Genomic DNA, 18,649 nt, shown 5'->3' with positions numbered 1-18,649 from the left:
CCGTGTCCTGGAACTCGACGGATGACCTGGCGTGGTGCGACCGCCGGCGGCCAGAGCTCTAACCCCGTGACACCAGGTCACCGCCAAAATACCCGACACCAGGGCCTCGGCACGGCCGTCCATTCATAACGTGTCAATGGGAGCGTTCGTTACAATACAGGTGGCACTTGTCTGGTGCTATTTTTGGCTGGGACCTGTGTCGCCATTTACCTGTTATTGAGAGTACTGAACTGACCTGACCCTCCCGAGGTCCCGTCTGACCTTACCGACACTGCGGGTAGCCGTGCGATCTCTGATGTTGACCCCTTGCGACCACTGATAAGTTCAGAGCTCTGATCGTGACCCAAACGTCCATGAACTTGCCTGTTTGGCCTTTGATGGTAATTCGAGATGGTGGCTGTGACCCTTAACGATGGCATGTGACCAGATAATGACCTTTGTCATCCATGTGACATAACGGTGACCTTGTAATCTGTGACCTCTGACGGTGACCCTTATGACTCATGTGACCTGAAAGTGACGTATGTGACTCCTGTGACCTCATACTGTGACCTCTGATGGTCTCCTAGTTGACCTCTGACGGTGACCTCTGTTTCCCTTGCAGACGATGCCAGCCAGCCGCCGCCGATCCCTGCCAACCTGGGCGGTGTGCCGCGGACGGACCAGCTGCCCGGTCACAGGCACCGCTGGAACACCAACGAGGTGAGGAGGCCGCCGCCACCGCCGTGACGGCAATTGGGTCTTCGAATCCCACTCCGACTTCAGACATGCTTGGGTCTACGAATCCCAGACATGTCTTCAGTCGTGCATCGAGATTCCGTTTCCTTTATCGACGCAATGGGCACCGATGACCTCTGAAGTCCGGGGCGCCCGAAAATAGCAAGCCTTCATCATCGTTTCATTTTTTATCCCTCAGTATTCTTATCTCCGTACATACATTTTCACTGTAGACAAAGTAACTACATAGGGGGAGGGGGTTGATATGGGAGAAGGGGGTTGATCGGACCCCCACAGCTGCTCGGCTCCCAATCGAGATAGACACTCACGAATAAAACGAGCACATTTTTCCGTTTCCGTTTCTCGCAAGCCTTTTAACTCCTTTGCATGAGTATTGAGTATGTTTTCAAGCCAACGCGTTATTTGATTATCTTATGCCTATGCTTAAATATCGCTTGGTCTTACGTGCTTACAGGCGCGCGATATACCTGTTAGGTGAAATAGCCTTCCTGGCAGTGCTTCCTTTAAATAACTATCTGCTGACTGCTGAGATCTGCTAGGAATTAAGCTGGGAGTGAGGACTGGCAGCTGGCTCTTACCATCGACGAAGCTGCATGAAAGAGCACTCGCTCGCTGGCTTCCGTCCACTTACCAATAGCACGCACTGACCTTTGCAGGCTTCCGTTAAAGGCCCGCTATTCAAGCACGACCACGTTCGGCAGTAATTCAGCCGCGAAAAACTGCGCGATCTGCTTGCTATAACCGAAATTGATAGCGTTCATGCCTGATCAATGACTCAGTGGCCGGCTTTGCAATCGGTCCACGCGTAAGGCCTTTACATGCACCTGTTTTTTTTTTTGTTTGTAAACAGAGGCAGAGCCGGCCGTTAGTTGTCTTGGATGCCGGCCTGTGCCACTGCTCCTAAATGTTCACACGTTTAACCTCGAACATAACAAAGTACTTTGCCGCCTCTTCAGGTTTGACCGCGAACTTTCCTGAACGAGACAACACACAAGCCCGGGCCAGGTGGGGAAAACATCCTCTCCAGTCCTTATTTTAGCCCGGCGGCGTGTCGTCCAGAAGTCGCCCCCTGTGTCAGTCAGCGCGCGCTCAGGCCGTCTCTGAACTCCGCTTCTCACGCCATCAAAGTCGTAAGAGGATTAGTATCGGCCGGCGGCCGGTGTTCGATCGGTCCCTGAGCTGCCCGCACGGCTCCATCGACCGGCTCACCTCCGCGAGGCGGCCGATTCCACCTCCGCGCCGCGGCCGATTCCACCTCGGCCGATGGCTCCTTTACTCGAGCGATTTCCCCTGCCCCAGGTGATCGGTAGCCCGATAGTCCTGGACGGACCTCCTCAATGGTCGGTGATGATCACCTATTGAGCACGAACACGAGCAGTCGCCGTGTCCGTGAACGGACCTTATCGTAGGCTCTCCTCCGACCTCTCACCACTCTTTGTCTGTCTATCTGTCCGTCTCTCCTTCTCTCTCTCTCTCTCTCTCTCTCTCTCTCTCTCTCTCTCTCTCTCTCTCTCTTTCTCTCTCTCTCTCTCTCTCTCTCTTTCTCTCTCTCTCTCTCTCTCTCTCTCTCTCTCTCTCGCTCTTCCCCTCTCTCCACCACCACTTGTTTTTCTCTCTTGTCTGTCGTCTCGATTTCCAATGGCGGTGCGCTTTGTCGATGCTGCTGCTGTCTTGTCTATTAATTTTCACTGAAAAGGAAGGTCCAAGTAGAGTCCATCTCTTGATAAGTACTTATCCTCTATTAGTTTCATTTTCTTGTATTTACAACAGTCATCAACAGGCTTACGCCTAGTGACAGGTGAAGTCAGGTGTGAATCATCTCTGCGATCGGTGATAGCTGACTTGCGCTGCCTGCCGGTTTACTGAATGTGTAGATATTCACAGAAAGTCGCAGCACCCCGGGCTGCCGCGGGATGCGGGCCTTGCGCCTCACTGACGGGTTAGACTGCGCCGCGCAACACCGATGTACGGCGGCGCAGTCTACCATTCAGTTAGCATCCCTCCCAGTCCCGGCTGAAGCCAACTGGCTAGCAATCATGCTGCCAGCGGCTTTTTGTACCCTCGTCAGAGCCACCTTTAACAATCGTTGTTCACGTCGCTCCAATTCTGCTTTTATTGAAGTGAGGATAAAAACCAGGTCATTATTGCGAGCCACGCAAGCGTGTGATGATGAGCCCACTTTGTCCAGCGGGTCAGCAGGATATCCACCGGTCGCGTGAGCTACGATGGAAGGATGGGGGTGGGGGTGGGGGGGTCGGTGGCACAAATAATGAAATAGTGTCCACCGTGTCGACGCCATCCAGTGCCACGCTACATTTGAACTACGCTACAGCTTGGTTCTGGAAAGCACTGGACGTCTCCGAGCCGAGTTGAGGTGTGATTTTAAGTCAATGTGCTACGTGTGTATGTATCTTTTTTGTGGCTGACTTAATGTGCAGCGATGCTTTACTGGCAGTTGTAACTGATACGAATCAATATTAAAGATGGCGCCCGTCCGCCCGCCTCTACTCCTAATGGATGCCTCCTGTCCGTCCGTCCCGACCTGCAGTGGATGCCGCCCATCCAACCGACCTCTTCCTCCAATGGAAGCCTTCCCTCCGCCCCCCCCCCCTTATCGTCCTCCGGGTCCTGGCATCGTGCCGACCCCGCCGTGTCAGCCGCTCTTCAATGCTGGCCTTTGTTTTTCAGGAGATCGCCGGTATTCTAATCAACTTCGAGTCCCACAATGAATGGCTCTCCAAGGAAGTAAAGATCAGGTGAGTGTTATTGTACGCGCTCGCGCAGCCTGGCCCGGGGATCCCCTGAGCGTCTCAGAGCCCTGAAGGAGGTATATACTCTCAAAGGGAGAGGCTGATCTTATTCTTGACCCGATAGTGCCCGCCTTCATAAAGGCTGATGTGAGGATAACAGAGCTGGGCTGGCGCAGAGAGGACTCCGCTGCACACTGTGTTCGTGTTTTATCGACGTGCTGTTTGCCGTGATCTAAGTGTGATGGGGATTGGGGCCACTCGCTGCCTATGTTTTTGGTCTTAGTATCTGGAACAGTGATGCTAGCGTTCAATTAGCAAGCAGCATAATTCCTTTCTTGTTTATTACACTTGCCTTGCATACAAAGCTTATACGCCGTTAACTAAACTCTTCATTTTCCTAGCATATTTTATTTTCAAAATCCGAGTAAGTCGTTGTGTGTGTGTCAGCTCTATACATTTGAGCTCATAACGTTTTATTACATTTTTCAAAAGAATATTGCCAATTTATAAGCCATTCTAAGCTGCTAGTTTCGGTTTAATTGTCTGAGACAGTATTTAATTGTGGCTGTAAGACGATCTTATCGCCGCCATGATTAAGACATTAAGTCCGATCTACACGTTGAACCAGACGGGGTCAGTGGACGGAGCACGTGTTTCGGCGCTATCAGGACCGGTACCTGCCGTTTGGCCGCGCTCTGTAGACGCCGTCTCTGGTGCAGCAGTACGGCTACAGTGCCTGCACGAAGTAGTCCGGGTAATGGCGTAACCACATTGTAGTGGTGTTTTCTATAAGGCGTGCCTGTTTTTTTAATGTCTTTGTAGTCTCAAAGGTCTATGTATGCCCTATTAAAGATCATGCACTTTTTGTGTTGCTGTAAAGAGTTAATATAAGACTCAGGTACGCATACAGTGGATTCATAAGTCAAGCAGCTTCATTTTGTAATGAAACTTGCAATTAAAATTCGAAATTAAATAACGCGCGATGAAGTCTTCGTGTTATGTAAGAGAGCTAGGTTCGTCGGTAAATGTTTGCAAAGTATGAGTTCATTTGGTGTCGGTGGTTGTCAGATATTCAGATACCTTCATAATCGTATGAATTTGATAATAATAGTAGCTACCTCGTCTTTCAATGAAAGTTACACACGACTCGCAAATTTACAATACGAATATATCGAAGACCGGTCGGCCGAGAGCATTGACACCGGTAAACTGATGGCGGTTAGTGTAGCGCTATTCTCCTCGTAACCTACATAGATCCCAGTCCTACCCCCAGCACCCGTCACTGTGACCGCAAGGGCCGCCACAGAGTAGCGAGGAGGGAGAGCGCCACAGCTGCAAACCCCCTGCGGCGCTATACTGTCCGAGCCGGGTCACTGGGGTCGCGATCGGTCGATGTATGGGTCACGTGCTCACTCACAGAAGGCTCTCTGGTGTTTGGCGGTATGCAAAATTGAAGTTGAGCGTGCACGTCGGTACTGGACTGCGGTCGTTTGAGGCTTGCCGGTTTGACGATTTGGATGGAGACTGGGAGGATATATGGTTCACCTTAGTTAGTTATTAAGCACTTCAGTTTCGTGCGCTGTTAGAATGCTGATTTAATTTTAAATAAGACATCCTGAAGTCTGTTTCGCCCGAGACTTCGCCGATAAAATGTAAAAAAAAAATCGGCATGCAAGCCACTGAAACGTGTCATATGAGCGAAGAATTGTTGTACACTTTACGTTAAAATCATTACAGTTTAAATATGATAAAATTCGTGTTGCCTCATGCAAGTTGCAACATTAAATTCATGCTGGTTCAGCTCTGTGTTTGACCTCATTATCAGATTTAGTTGACAATGGAGTTTGTTTTGAAGCAGTCCATTGTTTTATTGTGCCGTGCTCCCTACTATTTATAAAATAATTCAGCTGATCTGTGATGCGATGTTTTCAGATCACATTTTTGTTTTGCATATAGTTAATTCTATGAATTTAAGTAATTAAGGCTCAGGTGCGGCGTCATAAAGTGCTTTAGTTGAAATGATATATTATAAATATACGTGTTTTGATTGTTCATTTGTTGTGCTTGCCACCGTTGATGTGTTGTAACGGTGGTTGTCATAACATGGCATGATATTGCCATCATAACTTACCTGCTTAATTGGATAATTGCAACCTTTTGCGCATTAGGCATTTTGTGGGCCACAGCAAGGCTGTTTCGATGATTTATTTTCATTTTCTTTTTCATTCATCATCCACCGTCCGGCTAACTGCAGACTTCATTACGATCCTTTCCGATGATTAACACCATCCATCCATTCCACAATCCATGCTCACTCTAACTCGCATTATTGTGTGTGATCACAGGAGCCTCTCGGTCCCTTCCTCCCTCCCTCCCTCCGTCAGAGAACAGTGGTGCGTGCTCTGCCCTCGGCAGTGAGCGCCCGGTGGCGTGACCTGCCCCGACCCGTGCATTGCCCTGGGGCGTGCCTTACCGTCATACGTGCCAGTGCCTGTGCGTGCCGCCGGCCATTTGGCCCGGTCACTAGGCGGGTGCTCTGCGCCGCCCGCCCCCCACTCCGCCGAAATATGGGGGCGTTTGTTTGGGCTCGCGTCCCGCTGTGGCCGGCTGCGGCCGTCTCAAGTGTTTATTGGGTGCTCATAGCGTAACACAACAGGAGGGTTTTTGCGGCGGGGAGTGGATGGTCTGTAGTGATTGGACCCTCGCGTGGTGCCGCGCGCTGAGTCGCGCTGCTCTGGTTGTGTGTCATGGCTGTCTGGTGGTGCTGATGTGTTTGGCCCTGGGGTCTGAGCTGACGTGACCTGATGTGTGACCCTGGGGTCTGACGTGGTGTGACCTGATATATGTAAGAACCGAGGATCTGAGCTGACGTGACCTAATGCGTGACCCTCGGGTGATTTGACTGAGTTGGTGTATTACTCCGGAGTCTGACGTGACCTGGTCTACTGAGTGTTCCTTGTTTCTGACGTGCTGTGACCTTGTGAGACCGTGAGGTCTGACGTGATTTGACCTTTTCTGTAATGTGATGATTTTTCTTCTACGATAGCATTGTTGATAAATGTGGCTTTGCATTACCATGTCCTGACACTGGCTGCCATGTGACGGAGTTATTTGCCGCGTTACGGTGATATGTGACGTAGTTTATATGCGTTAACCCTCGCCCGCACATGGGGGGGAGGGGGTGGTTGCCACCCCCCAGGCAGTCTTTCTGCTCTGCACTCAACATTTTTAGAGCTAGAAGGCTGATTTTTCGTATAGCTGCTCGTCTATCCTTTCTTGATGTCCACTGAAAATTTCAAGTTTCTGTGATTTTTGGTTTCGGAGATATGACCTTGTTTTTTAGGTCATGTCATGACCCAAATGGCCAATTCTCAACATCTTGCGTTTGCCATGGGCCTTGTGAGCTTTTGACACCCTGATTTCGGCCTTTTTTGCCAGTCTTACCTCCCACCTATCATGGAACATGTTGTTCGACGATGTACAGGGGTCAAGGTCAGGGTCAAGGTCAACCTAGGTCATCTAAGATAATTGCGTTTTAGGCAAGCTGAATTTACTTTTTGTGAAGTTTTTTGACTGCATTTTTGGTAAAAGCTTCTCAGATCATGATTTCATGTGATATGGACCCAAAAACAATCGGTGCACACATCAGTATACACACAGACACACACAGACATACAAACACATATAATTGACCTTGACCTAACTTGACCTGAAATGACCTCAGCAGCAAAATTCTGGTCGGATAGTGTGACAAAGAGGTTCTAGCTGGCTTGGCACCAGAAAACAGCATCGTCATCGGTATTTGATAAGCAGCGCCCTTGATATCCAACGGTGACCCAAAACAGCAACATTTTTTAGTTTGACCTGACCTGGAAGGTCAATGACTGACCTGAGAAGGTAAAACTGGGTATCATTGGATTCGTCTCTTCCCAAAGAATCTTTTTCGTCTTTACTGCTAAGCTCTATCTCCAACAGGAACGAAATGGCGCGGGGGGGTGGCAACCCCCCCCCCCCCCATGTGCGTTCTAGGATGGGAAAATGGCATGTGCGGGCGAGGGTTAAGGACCGGTGATCTGTGTCACGATGCGCGTTGCCTTGCTACCATGTTTCGTGACGTCAGCCGTGATCGTCCCCAGACCATGCAGCGGCTCGCTGATGCTCTACAGCCGGAAAAAGGTCCGCTACAGGCGCGACGGCTACTGCTGGAAAAAGCGCAAAGACGGCAAGACCACGCGCGAGGACCATATGAAGCTCAAGGTTCAGGGCATTGAGGTGAGCCAGAGAGAAATAGCGTGTCTGGTACAAATTCTTTCTTCTGGTGTATGCATAATTCTTTTGTGTTCGCCTAAGCTCTTTTTTACCTTCGTCGATAGTCCTTTCATTCACTCTAAATTTTCTTTTTCGTAAAGCATAAGATGCTATTCACGCTTCCACCGCCCACCAATTCTATCTCCAACGCCCGCTCATTTAAACACCAATCGTTAAAGTCATCCAGTCTGCGTGGATAACCGTGAAACGGTTGACGGTGCTCAGCCCTCCCCTCATTGGCTCGCTCTGACCTTCGTCCAGCGTGCCCGGCTTTTCTGTAAACTGTCATCGCCGCGCTGATTCGCCGGACGTGTTATGGTCCCTTACACGTCATGCCCCAATAAAGGGCCAATGGCGGGCGACCATTGCCGCCGCGGCTTTGTCTGACAGCCGTGGATCCATTTGTTCTCCGGGCCAACAATCGTTTCAGTTTTATTCGTAGTTTGTCGTAAAATGTCTGTGAATAGGCGGCCCGCGTAATTTACACGATAGTGTCGTTCACGTAAAGCAGAGAAAATGGCCATTGGCTAATGTTGGTTTGTTCTGTAATCAAAGCTTGGAAGAGCGTTTCTAGATATACCTACCTCATATCTGATTCAAAATGCTCAAGTGAGTGACACGAGATGGCCTTCAATCCTTACTTGAATATTTTTATACTTCTCTTTTTTGTCATTGTCTTTATTCAATATGTCTTTTTGAAGTAATTACTCTTACTCGCTTTTGTTTTGCTAAGGACCCAAAAATGTGGCTCAATATGCAGAGTTCCAAGTCTTTTCTCCATATATGTTTGTTTGCTCGGCTGCGTTGTCGTTGTTTTAATTTACTTCATGTATTGTCTGCAAATTTTCCCATTCGTAGCTGCATTATTACTCACTCACTCAGGTAGCAAGCAATCCACATACGACATTTAATCAAACATAAACTTGGCAACCTGTGATTTGTATCCAATTATCATTTGAGTACTGTCTGAAACAGTCTATGTTTACTTGAAAACTTTGGCGATCTGCACAACAAGCTGGCTTTGGTTTATGCTAATAGCTTTGTTTGTCCTGTAAACTTGTATGCAATGTGTAAAGCAGCATTTCCAGTGTGGGCATCGCTCAAGTACATTGCCATTTCTTGGATATGCTGTACCGTGACACATGTATACAATAAATGCAATGTAACTAAATGCTGTGCACCATGCTGACATTTTACTGTCGCTCCAACTAGGAGCGTTTTCAGGCGCAAATGCCATCCGTACTGCCCATTCGGTGGTTGTGTTGACCCGTGTCCCCTCCCTCACCATGTTTCAGTGCATTTACGGCTGCTACGTGCACTCGGCTATCCTGCCGACTTTCCATCGGCGCTGCTATTGGCTCCTTCAGGTGGGTTCGGGTCATCACCCGTGGAAGGGGGTGGGGACTAGATGGGTCTGAAGGGTTATGTCGCCTGCGTCTGGGTCAGTTCTGTGCGGCTTAGACGACGTTATTGCTATGGGCAGCTGTGTTTGTGACTGGGGGCTGTCATGTGCCCATTGTCTGAGGGTGCAGGTGCATTTGTGACTAGGATTTGTCAGAGGTCATTGGGTCCATCTGTACAGTGAAACAGTTGAACTGAGCCTCAGCTTGCCGTGTCTATTTTAAGAATCAAATAACAGTTCGCTTAAAAATAGAGACAATGCTCTTTTGTAAAAACTTGCTCTAAATGAAGCTGACGAGGAAAAATGAGCGAAACACGGGCATGCGAAGAGAAATGTTTTCGCTTATTGCTCTGCCATGAAGTTTGCTCGGACGATTGTAGTGCAGGCTCACGTAGCGCGGCAGCAAAGCGAGCCACTGCGTTTTGACTGAACGAGTGCACACTTAATCCGCCGGGCCAGCGGACAAAGCGGCCACTTCTGACGGCCGCCGCGGCACGCCGGGCGGTGCCATTTCATTCGGTCTGGCGCCGGCAGCCCCCGCCCGCGGCGATTTACATGTGAATGGTGTCCCGGCGTGGTCGGTACGACGGTCTGGCGGCCACGCGCCGTCACGTTGCTCGACACTTGGCCCTGGCCGCGTCCGACCGGAGGCTGGGACAGATCGGAACGTCATGCTGGGTGATTTTGGTGGGTCGGCGGAGCATCAAAACTGCTGGAATGGGTCAACAATATGCCGGAACATATAGTTAGACAAGAAATCATGAAAAGCTTTTTTATTATTTAAACACTCTTTTATTGACAAGTCAATAAGGCGTGTCCCCTAAGAAATAGTTACAGGAGTTAAACTATGCTGGATGATCCGTGATCAACTCGAATGGGTGGACCAAAGCCGTCCTCTCTCGGCGTCTCAGATGCGGCGCCTCTCCGTCAGTGTTCGTGCTCCGCGGTGCAGCATACGTTTCAGGCGCGCACGACTAGTGCCATCTATTGAGCGGACATGTTAACTGACTCCTTGGACAATCCTCACGCCTATTCTGCAGACGTGATTGCATGTAGGCGCCTTTCTGATAGCAGCGGCGGTGGTGGCGCGTTTCGGGAATGTGTCTCTCTGCCGCCGTGTTCTGATGAGGTGATTACGGGCCGGCATCTGACGTCCGATCTCTGCCTCTGCCCGCCGCTACAGCCCGCCCACTGCCGTCGATAGAGTTCCTCGAACCCGACCGTGTCGGTCGGCTCGGCACTAATAACGTCTCGGCAGAGAACAATTCCGGCGGCCGAGCCGGCGTCCGCCTGGTTAATCCTGTTCCTAGCGCACAGACGGGCATACAGACAGACACACAGACAGCCATACAGACAGAGACACTGCTGGACTGACAGACAGGCATGCATACAGACGCACTGCTGGGCCTGACAGACAAGCAGACAGACAGCCGCTCGAGTGGAGATAGTCATTGTGTGAAGGCTGCACTGAAGCTTACCGCTCCGACTTTGGCTTGTTCCGTTCAGTCACTTTCATCGTATTCACTCACATTCCGTTATATTGTGCTGTGGTGTCGTGTTGTACGCTTTACTTTAAATTTCAACTACAACAAACAAGCAATTTTCCTTCCTTCGCATTCATTCAATTTTGTTTCATTTTATTTCACAATATTCTGTCTTACTCCATCGAATCTCAATTTATTTAGTCCCATTCCACAAAATTGGCTTTCATCCTGTTCATTTAGCATTCACCCTAGCTCCATTTTATACCTCTGATATTGATTCTGGCTCATATCACTTCATTCATTTTTGTTACCCTTTTCATGCCTTTCCATTTTCAGCCAACCAATTCTGAACCATTTCACCCAGTCGCATCATATCCTGTCCCGTTAATGCCCATTGGTCGTGTGTTGTCTTTAATGTATGGGTTCATTTTGTTTACCCTGGCACTACACAATATTTACCTCCTAACTAAAAAGGCCAGGGCTTCTGCATAGTGCACACCACCCTATGAGAAGCAGCGTTCCCCCACATCCCGCCACATTGTGTCTCAGCGGCCGACGGCTCGGCCCGGGCTCTGCCGGTGCACACAGCGACTCATTGATCTAGGCGGGTCATCAGTCACCGGAACCAGGGCGGCCGTTGTTCCCTTCGCTAACTGTTTACTAAGCGCTGCGTCTGAGTTAGCGGCCGACCGCACCGCATTCCGCCGAACTGCGACACTGAGCCACGCTGTTAGAGCTGATACACAGGGATACGGCGAGACGCGGTGGGCGAAATGGGGTTTATGATTCCTGACGGCTGGAGTTGAGTTGCGGAATGTTTTGTTTTATAGGTATCTGATGGAAGTTATGTTAGTGAGATCCACCATCAGCTTGGCCAAATTCGCTGGGTCTCTTTGACACCCTCCAAAGCCCCTGTCGATAGTGTCTGAAACCATAAACTTGTCAGTATAGCCCTGCTGGAGCGCGTACCAATAAAACCTTACCCGAACTAATCTGCACGCTATCGTAAAAGTTAGTACATCGATGCTTATAAAAAATCCATCAGATATGTCGATAAGTTTTAACCCGCGCCCCGTTGGGCTCTGCCGAGCAACGCGCCCCGTTGGGGGGGGGCCATTTTGGCCCCCCCCTAAGATCTCGAGAACCACGCAACCTAGCGACAAGCCGCAAACGGTGTTGGATAGCCCTATCAGGGAACTACCTTGTGACCCAATTTTATTGACCTAGGTCAAACTGATGACGTCACAGGTCAGGTCAAAGGTCCAATTTTCACCGTTTACAGGCATTTCAAGAAATGCATTGTACAATCGAGTAAAATGCATTTCATTGAAAATCATCGATGGGGAAATGTTCTTCAAACACATATTTTGCTAGTTGAGGTCACTGATACCAGGTCAGGTCACAGAGGTCAGGTCACTGGGGGGTCACAATATGAAAGTGTCGTGTGATACGTGTTTTATGGTCCATTTTACATGACAAATGCGATTATGTGGGTCAGGCAGCCTTTGGGGCCAGCTTAGGTAACGTTTTGGTCAAGGTCAGGTCAAGGTCAGGTCAAGGTCAGGTCAAATTAGGTCAAATTTTAAAGTTGATATTTTTGCATAAAATGGGTATCGAATCGACGCAGCTCGTCACGGGGAGTTCAATGGTGGTCTTTGTTTTGCCGTACGAGGTCTAGAATCGCTAAAAATTGAGTTCAAAAATTTGACGTCATCATTTTTGAACAGTTTTTTCGCTATAACTTGGCCAAAAAACAAGATATCGATCTGAAATTTGGTATGTATATAGAAGAGCGCAGGGACTATCACATATATTCCGGTTTTTTCGAAATTCGGAAAAATTTTGGATTTTTTTTTAGTTTTTCTAAAAAAATCAATTTTTTGAATTTTTTTGGGTCAAAAACCCAAAATTTCGAAAATCCGAGATAGCAGTTTTGTAGCGCCGCTTTTTGTCTACTAGACCATATAAAGAACTTTGAAATTGCTTGATAACTGTAGATTTGGTGAGCGTTTAAAGATTGCATGTTTTTTGCTCATTTTTGCTCGAACATGACCTCAGTTTGACCTCAATAACTCCTGACCTAAGGTGACCTAAGACTTGAAATTTGGTGTGAAGGTGTCAAATTGATGCCCGGGAAGGTACTGAAAATTTGGCGGCGCTGCGCGCCGCCGTTTTCTTGATATTCAGGAAAAACCACAGGGGGGGGCCAAAATGGCCCCCCCCCCCAACGGGGCGAGGGTTAAACGAATAAAAGTGGTCTCCCAACTCGTCTGTGGCTCAAACGTGATGTGAAGTTCGTACAAACCTTATCATCGTATCCCCTGCTCCCCGTGTGATCTGAACTCGACACATCCTGACCCCGACACAACCTGACCTTATGCGCAACCTGACCCCGTGCGCGGCTGTGCTTGAGGATATGCGAACGGGAAGCCGTTCAGTGACCCTCTGGGCCAGGTCCGACCGGCTGTGTCCGGCTCTGAGTGTCCAGGGCATCCGTCCGGCCGGGCCCCGCTGACCGGGCCGTGCTGACCGGGCCGGCAGCACTGAGCCTCTATTTCGGGAGACGCCGCGTGTCGACTGCTGCTGGTGGTGGCTCCAGAGGGGCGCGGGACGACAGACGACCCGGTGGGGCTCTGGGACAGACGACAGACGGGCAAGCGGGGCGCTGGGACAGGCGACAGACGAGCAGGCGGGGTTACACATTATACAGACGACAGACGACCCGTTAGTTCTCTGGGACAGACGAGAGACGACCCGGCAGTGCTCTTGGACTGGCGACAGACGATCCAGCGGGGCTCTCGGACAGACGACAGACGAGCAGACGGGGTTACACAAACGACAGACGAGCAGGCTTGGCTACACGAGCGACTAGCGAACCAGTGGGGACTATGGGACACGGGAACAGACCACTGGCTAGACGAGCCTCAGGACTCTTGGTCAGAGGACATACAATATCCGGCATGAAATAGACAATAGATGACAAAGGAGCTAGTTTCGAGACAGACTCCAGGCGACCTGGCTGGGAGAGAATGAACCAGACGACATACGGTAGACGACCTTGAGGCTAAAACGTTCGATAAAACGTTCGAGTAAAAAGGACGAAGGCGGACACTTGGACGGAATAAGTCATCGCTTCTGTCGTGCCAATAACAGACTAACATCCCTATCATGACAGTGGGTTGTATGAGCGTGTGACACTGTTTACTGCCCGGAACGTCTTGGCGTGGGTCGGTGAGAGGAGTTACGAGCGGTTTATGACGTCCGGTCGGCGTTCTGTCGGAGCTTCTGTCGATGATGACCCGTCGGCCGTGACCAAGCTACGCCGCGTGGAGAGCGGTGGTCCGTGACAGTAGGACCGGCGCTGACTGGACATTCATGTCGTCGTCAGACGCGGCGGGATGGAAGCGATGCAGGATAGAGATATAAACCGTCAGAGGTAGCTATTAAATCAATTGTGCCAACTGTCTCCGGCTCTGCACCGTCACACGAAAGGACGCCGCTGCGAAGATAATCGAGAGAGATAGCTAACTAGTTTCTCATTTCCATTCAGACGAGTTTCTGAGCGGCGCAGCTGTTATTGAGTGTATCCCCTGAGTTCGCTGGCCGAGAGCCCGCCGGCCACGTCTGGAACTGCCGCAGCTGCGTGCACGCGTCGCCGGCGAGGTGCTGAGAGTGACGTCTGCGATTGAAGCCAGCCGCGAGCGCGGATCAATGGCCGCTCGACCCCATTGTCACACCGTGAGCGGCCCATCCGGCACGGCGAACAGAGCACGTGACCAGAGCGGAGACGGCGGACACACACACAGACAGACAGACAGACAGACAGACAGACAGACAGACAGACAGACAGACAGACAGACGAACACAACGGCCCATCCGCCACGAGGGCCAGAGCGCGTGACAGTCCAGCGCGGAGACGACTGCACACACACCCAGGAGGTTACGTGACCTCTGAGAGTGCCAGTGTCTGGCCGAGTGCCCGCGGTCTGATGGAGTTCGATCGCGCTGTCCAGTCCGTCTCTGGGCGGTCAGTGATGGGAGACACGACCACCGACCATCGCCGCCCAGATTAGGCTGGGAGGGAGGAGTGATGCTGATTGGAAACAGAAGAGAGAATGATAGAGATAGAAAGGAGGGCGTGAGAAAGTGCAGGAAAGGGAAAAGAGAGACGAATGAAGAAGCATTGGAGACTGTGGAGCTATGCTGAATAGCATCAAACATGCAGGAAGACCGAGTGAGCGCATCGCTCTGCGCTGTGGGCGGAACAACGCTCTGTTTAACCTTGACGGAGCGCTGAGCCGCTGCCGCGCGACATCCGAGACCGGTCACCGGAGAAGCCCTGGGGAAGCCGCTCACCCCCCCCCCCCCTCCCGGCGGGGAGGAAGTCGCGTGTGACGTCAGCGTCGATCGCTGGTCGGCTGTTTCGGACGGCCGTTTGGCCGCCGGAGGGCTGATTCAGATTCACGACAGCCATCAGTCTACTCGCGGACTCCGAGCGGCCTGCGAGTGCGACTAGCCTCGAACGGGATACCGAAAGAAACACGGACAGACCCCGGTCGGGGTCTGGACAGGGCACGGACCTACCCCGAACGGGCGCTACCAGGGCGCACTTTGAGCGATCGTCGAGCGTTCACTACATAGACGTATGGCCAGTTGAACGAGCGATCCCCAACCGGCATCCGGGATTGATTCCGGGGCAGCAAACAGTCTGGCTTCCCTTGACCCTGAGCGAGCTGCAAATACCCTGGATGGTCCATGATACCGAAGCGTGTCCCGAATGATATCCCTGGACCCTGGAACTACTAGAAATGCGGAAAAGGGAAACGGTGCTATCCGCCTTACGTAAACCGGATTTCTCTCGTCACTGGCCGATTGGTTACATGTTGGTTAATAATGATTAATAGAAAAAAGCGTTATTCGTACTTGTGAATTGTGATGCTCTGATGATGATTCGTGATACTTGTCGCCTTCAATGTGAATGCATGTTTAGAGCGTTTTCGACGGATGCAACTCTCATGGTTCATGTGCTTATTTATGTTCAGCGACTTACTTTCGTGACCCGTATTATGTTTGCGTTGAGCACTCGGGCTAAGTTCTCTTATCGTTGTGTCGTGTGGGCGGCCTCCGTGTCGCGCCGTGTAGACGCATTGAGTCGGGACCGCTGTGAGTAGAAGGAGCCAGCGGCGGCTTTTGTTGGCGCTATGCTAATGCGGCCCGTTCGTGCTGAGTGAACGCTAAGGGAGCGCCGCTGGAGCTGCAACGACCCGGTTATGGTTTGTCCGACCATAGAGCCGAGCTAATTTATAAGGCACGCCTGTCATGGGACCATTCTCAGCCGGGCGGATACACGTGTCGGTTCGTTAATCAGCCCACTAATGGACGGTAATTTCTCTGTCAGGCCGGCTGCTGTCAGATTCAAATTATTATCTTGATGACATTAATAGCTGTAGAACTGCCGTCATAAGGCATGGTTCCCTGGGACACACACGACCCAGCCAGTTGAGTCGTCTCTCCGTCTCCGTATACCGCCGCTAACCGTCTCCCTCCCTCCCCGGCAGAACCCGGACATTGTGCTGGTGCACTACCTGAACGTGCCGTACCCGGACGACAACAAGATGCTGCTGGCGCCCAGCCTGTCCCTGTGGACCGAGCGCAAGGAGTGGACGCATGACGAGCTCGTCTCCCAGCTGCGGCCCATGTGTGAGTTCCGATGCCGCGCCACGCACCGCCGGGCTAGCTATGTGTGTACTGTGCAGTGTCGATATCGCATGCTAGAATATTACAATACTCACATATTGCCAGAAGATTGAGATTCTTGGTAAACGCTGACGCATGCGGGGCTTCATCACACCGGCCTGCGTTGGAAACACACTTTGCAGTTTGCAGGTGCAGTCATGCAGATTGCGCAATTCGTGCTATGTTAACTGCGTGATATACCTAACTGCATCGTTTCGCGTGTTAGTCAGGACCGTTCGAGATATTGGCATTTGAAATCAGCACAACGGAGCCGTTATCTTACTCAAACAGCCTTGCCGGGAGCCAGTACGCAGGTGATCCAAGTAGCAAGAAGCACTCGACTGAGTTTCGAAATAAGAATGGTACTCAGCTTATGGGTGTATGGTGTCCTTCCTTTCTATCATTTGCAAAACCTACAATATGTATTGTAGCTACAAATGCGTTACTCTGCGTAGTCCCTAACCTCCGATTCTGATCTCGGAAACCCGTTCATTCAACAACAACGGGATGAAATTTCTGAAAAACACCTCACGAAACGTTCCTTCTTGAAACCCTCCTTGCCACAAGTCGTGTGTACCTACATACGTTGTCACTGACATTCAGTGTCCTGGTAACCAATCGGGTGCCGCGGGCGTGACGGTCCTCCCCGGCCGTCCCAGGACATGGCAGCTGATTGTCACCCCGGCTCGGTCGCTGGATGAGCCTGTCGCTCAGAGTTGACCTTCCGCGGAGTCACCCTTCGTCCGCTGTGACCCCCAGGGGTCTGTCCGGTCGGCGACAGTGCTCTCACGTCCAGACATGTGCTTGGATGCGGAAAATGGATCTGAGATCCGATCCCATGGATCCCGATCCGAGATCCATTCAGATCATAGATCCAACCCCTCAATTTTGTCGAGAGATCTACTGGGATCGTAGATCTGACCCTTCAATTTTGTCGCTAGATCCACTCGGATCATAGATCTGGCTCCCCAATTTTGTCGTGAGATCCATTGGGATCATAGCTCATAGGTGCTCAAAATGTTAAAGGAAAAGGGCCATCTTCGTGAAATATGAAGATATCGTTGTTTTTCATTTTGACATTATTATTTTTCATTTTCTTTTTAAAACTGGTGCCAGAAGTGCACAATTCGCGAAAAAGTATTTAAAACTATTTAACATATTGGTACTATGTTGATACTCTCTGCGGCACCTACTGTATGATGGCATAGCGATGACGTCACACTCAAGCCAATCATCGTTCAGAAGACAGACTCGTCGGGTTGTGTCAGATAAGCTGATTGGTTAAAGCTGAGCTGATTGGAGCTGATTGGTAAAAAACCAAAGCCTCGCCGCGGGTGGCTGTATTGTCGGATAAGAACGCATTCCTGGGATAAGGACGCATTCCTGGCATATTTTCTTTTAAAATTGCCGATAACTACGAATGGAGGCCGAAATCGGCCGTAAGGAGGTAGACAGATAGGTTTTCGGACACGGGCTACAAGATGGCTATCTCAGTTTCAATCCCCATGTTAAAGGTGGCCCTTTTCCTTTAACAACTTTCTTTCATAAGAAGTTATGAATACCAAAGTATGGTTAGAAACAAAAAAATCTTATACAAAGGCCATATTAGTAAAGGCATCCAGTTACATTATACAGAATACAAAATAAAGGAGGCTCATGACGGTCACAACTTGAGAGAATTGAGTGACATGAAGATTGTTCACAGTTCACATACCAACAGAAAAGTTTGCATTAACAATTAACATAGAGGTAAGTCAAAGTAATGACTAATGAACAATACATAACTGGGTACCTACCACATCACAATTCATGTTAGAATCTACATAATGATATTGATAAGAAAATCTTGCATTAGACAACCATGAGGCTTTCCAGTTCCCAGCTACCACAATTGATTGACAAACAATAAAAGATGATACTGACACATGTGGCTTGGTGAGGTAAAGGTTTTTCAATCTATTGAAATAAATATTTGATAAAATAAACTGAGATATAAACAAAAGTATAAAAAATATTCAACAGCCTGCAGAAGCGATGGGAAGCGAAATATCAATTGTAATGGCCTTGGATATTTACCGTAAAATGATTATTCAGTATCTAAATAGAACTCGTGACGTCATTTCAAATAACAAATGAGCTAGGCGTTCTACCTTCGAGTATAATGAAAATAAATAAAAAATCAAACTGGAAATTCAAAAATCTGGAGTTTTTTAAGAATGTTCATTTTTTCT

General features: G+C 49.8%; 1 protein-coding gene across 1 annotated transcript in view; it reads left to right on the top strand.

Annotated features, from left to right (window-relative positions):
- The window catches only part of LOC122383583 (calmodulin-binding transcription activator 1-like), a 109,690-nt gene that overhangs the window by 57,601 nt on the left and 33,440 nt on the right, over window positions 1–18,649 (top strand). The window contains exons 3-7 of the mRNA XM_043370149.1: window positions 605–702; window positions 3,427–3,494; window positions 7,625–7,760; window positions 9,092–9,163; window positions 16,241–16,382. Of these exons, the coding sequence (XP_043226084.1) occupies window positions 605–702; window positions 3,427–3,494; window positions 7,625–7,760; window positions 9,092–9,163; window positions 16,241–16,382 (516 nt within the window). The remainder of the gene's footprint in view (window positions 1–604; window positions 703–3,426; window positions 3,495–7,624; window positions 7,761–9,091; window positions 9,164–16,240; window positions 16,383–18,649) is intronic.

Source organism: Amphibalanus amphitrite, unplaced genomic scaffold (assembly GCF_019059575.1).
Source record: "Amphibalanus amphitrite isolate SeventyFive unplaced genomic scaffold, NRLGWU_Aamphi_draft 000012F_arrow, whole genome shotgun sequence".
NCBI lineage: Eukaryota > Metazoa > Arthropoda > Thecostraca > Balanomorpha > Balanidae > Amphibalanus > Amphibalanus amphitrite.
This window is presented reverse-complemented; position numbering and strand designations above follow the sequence as displayed.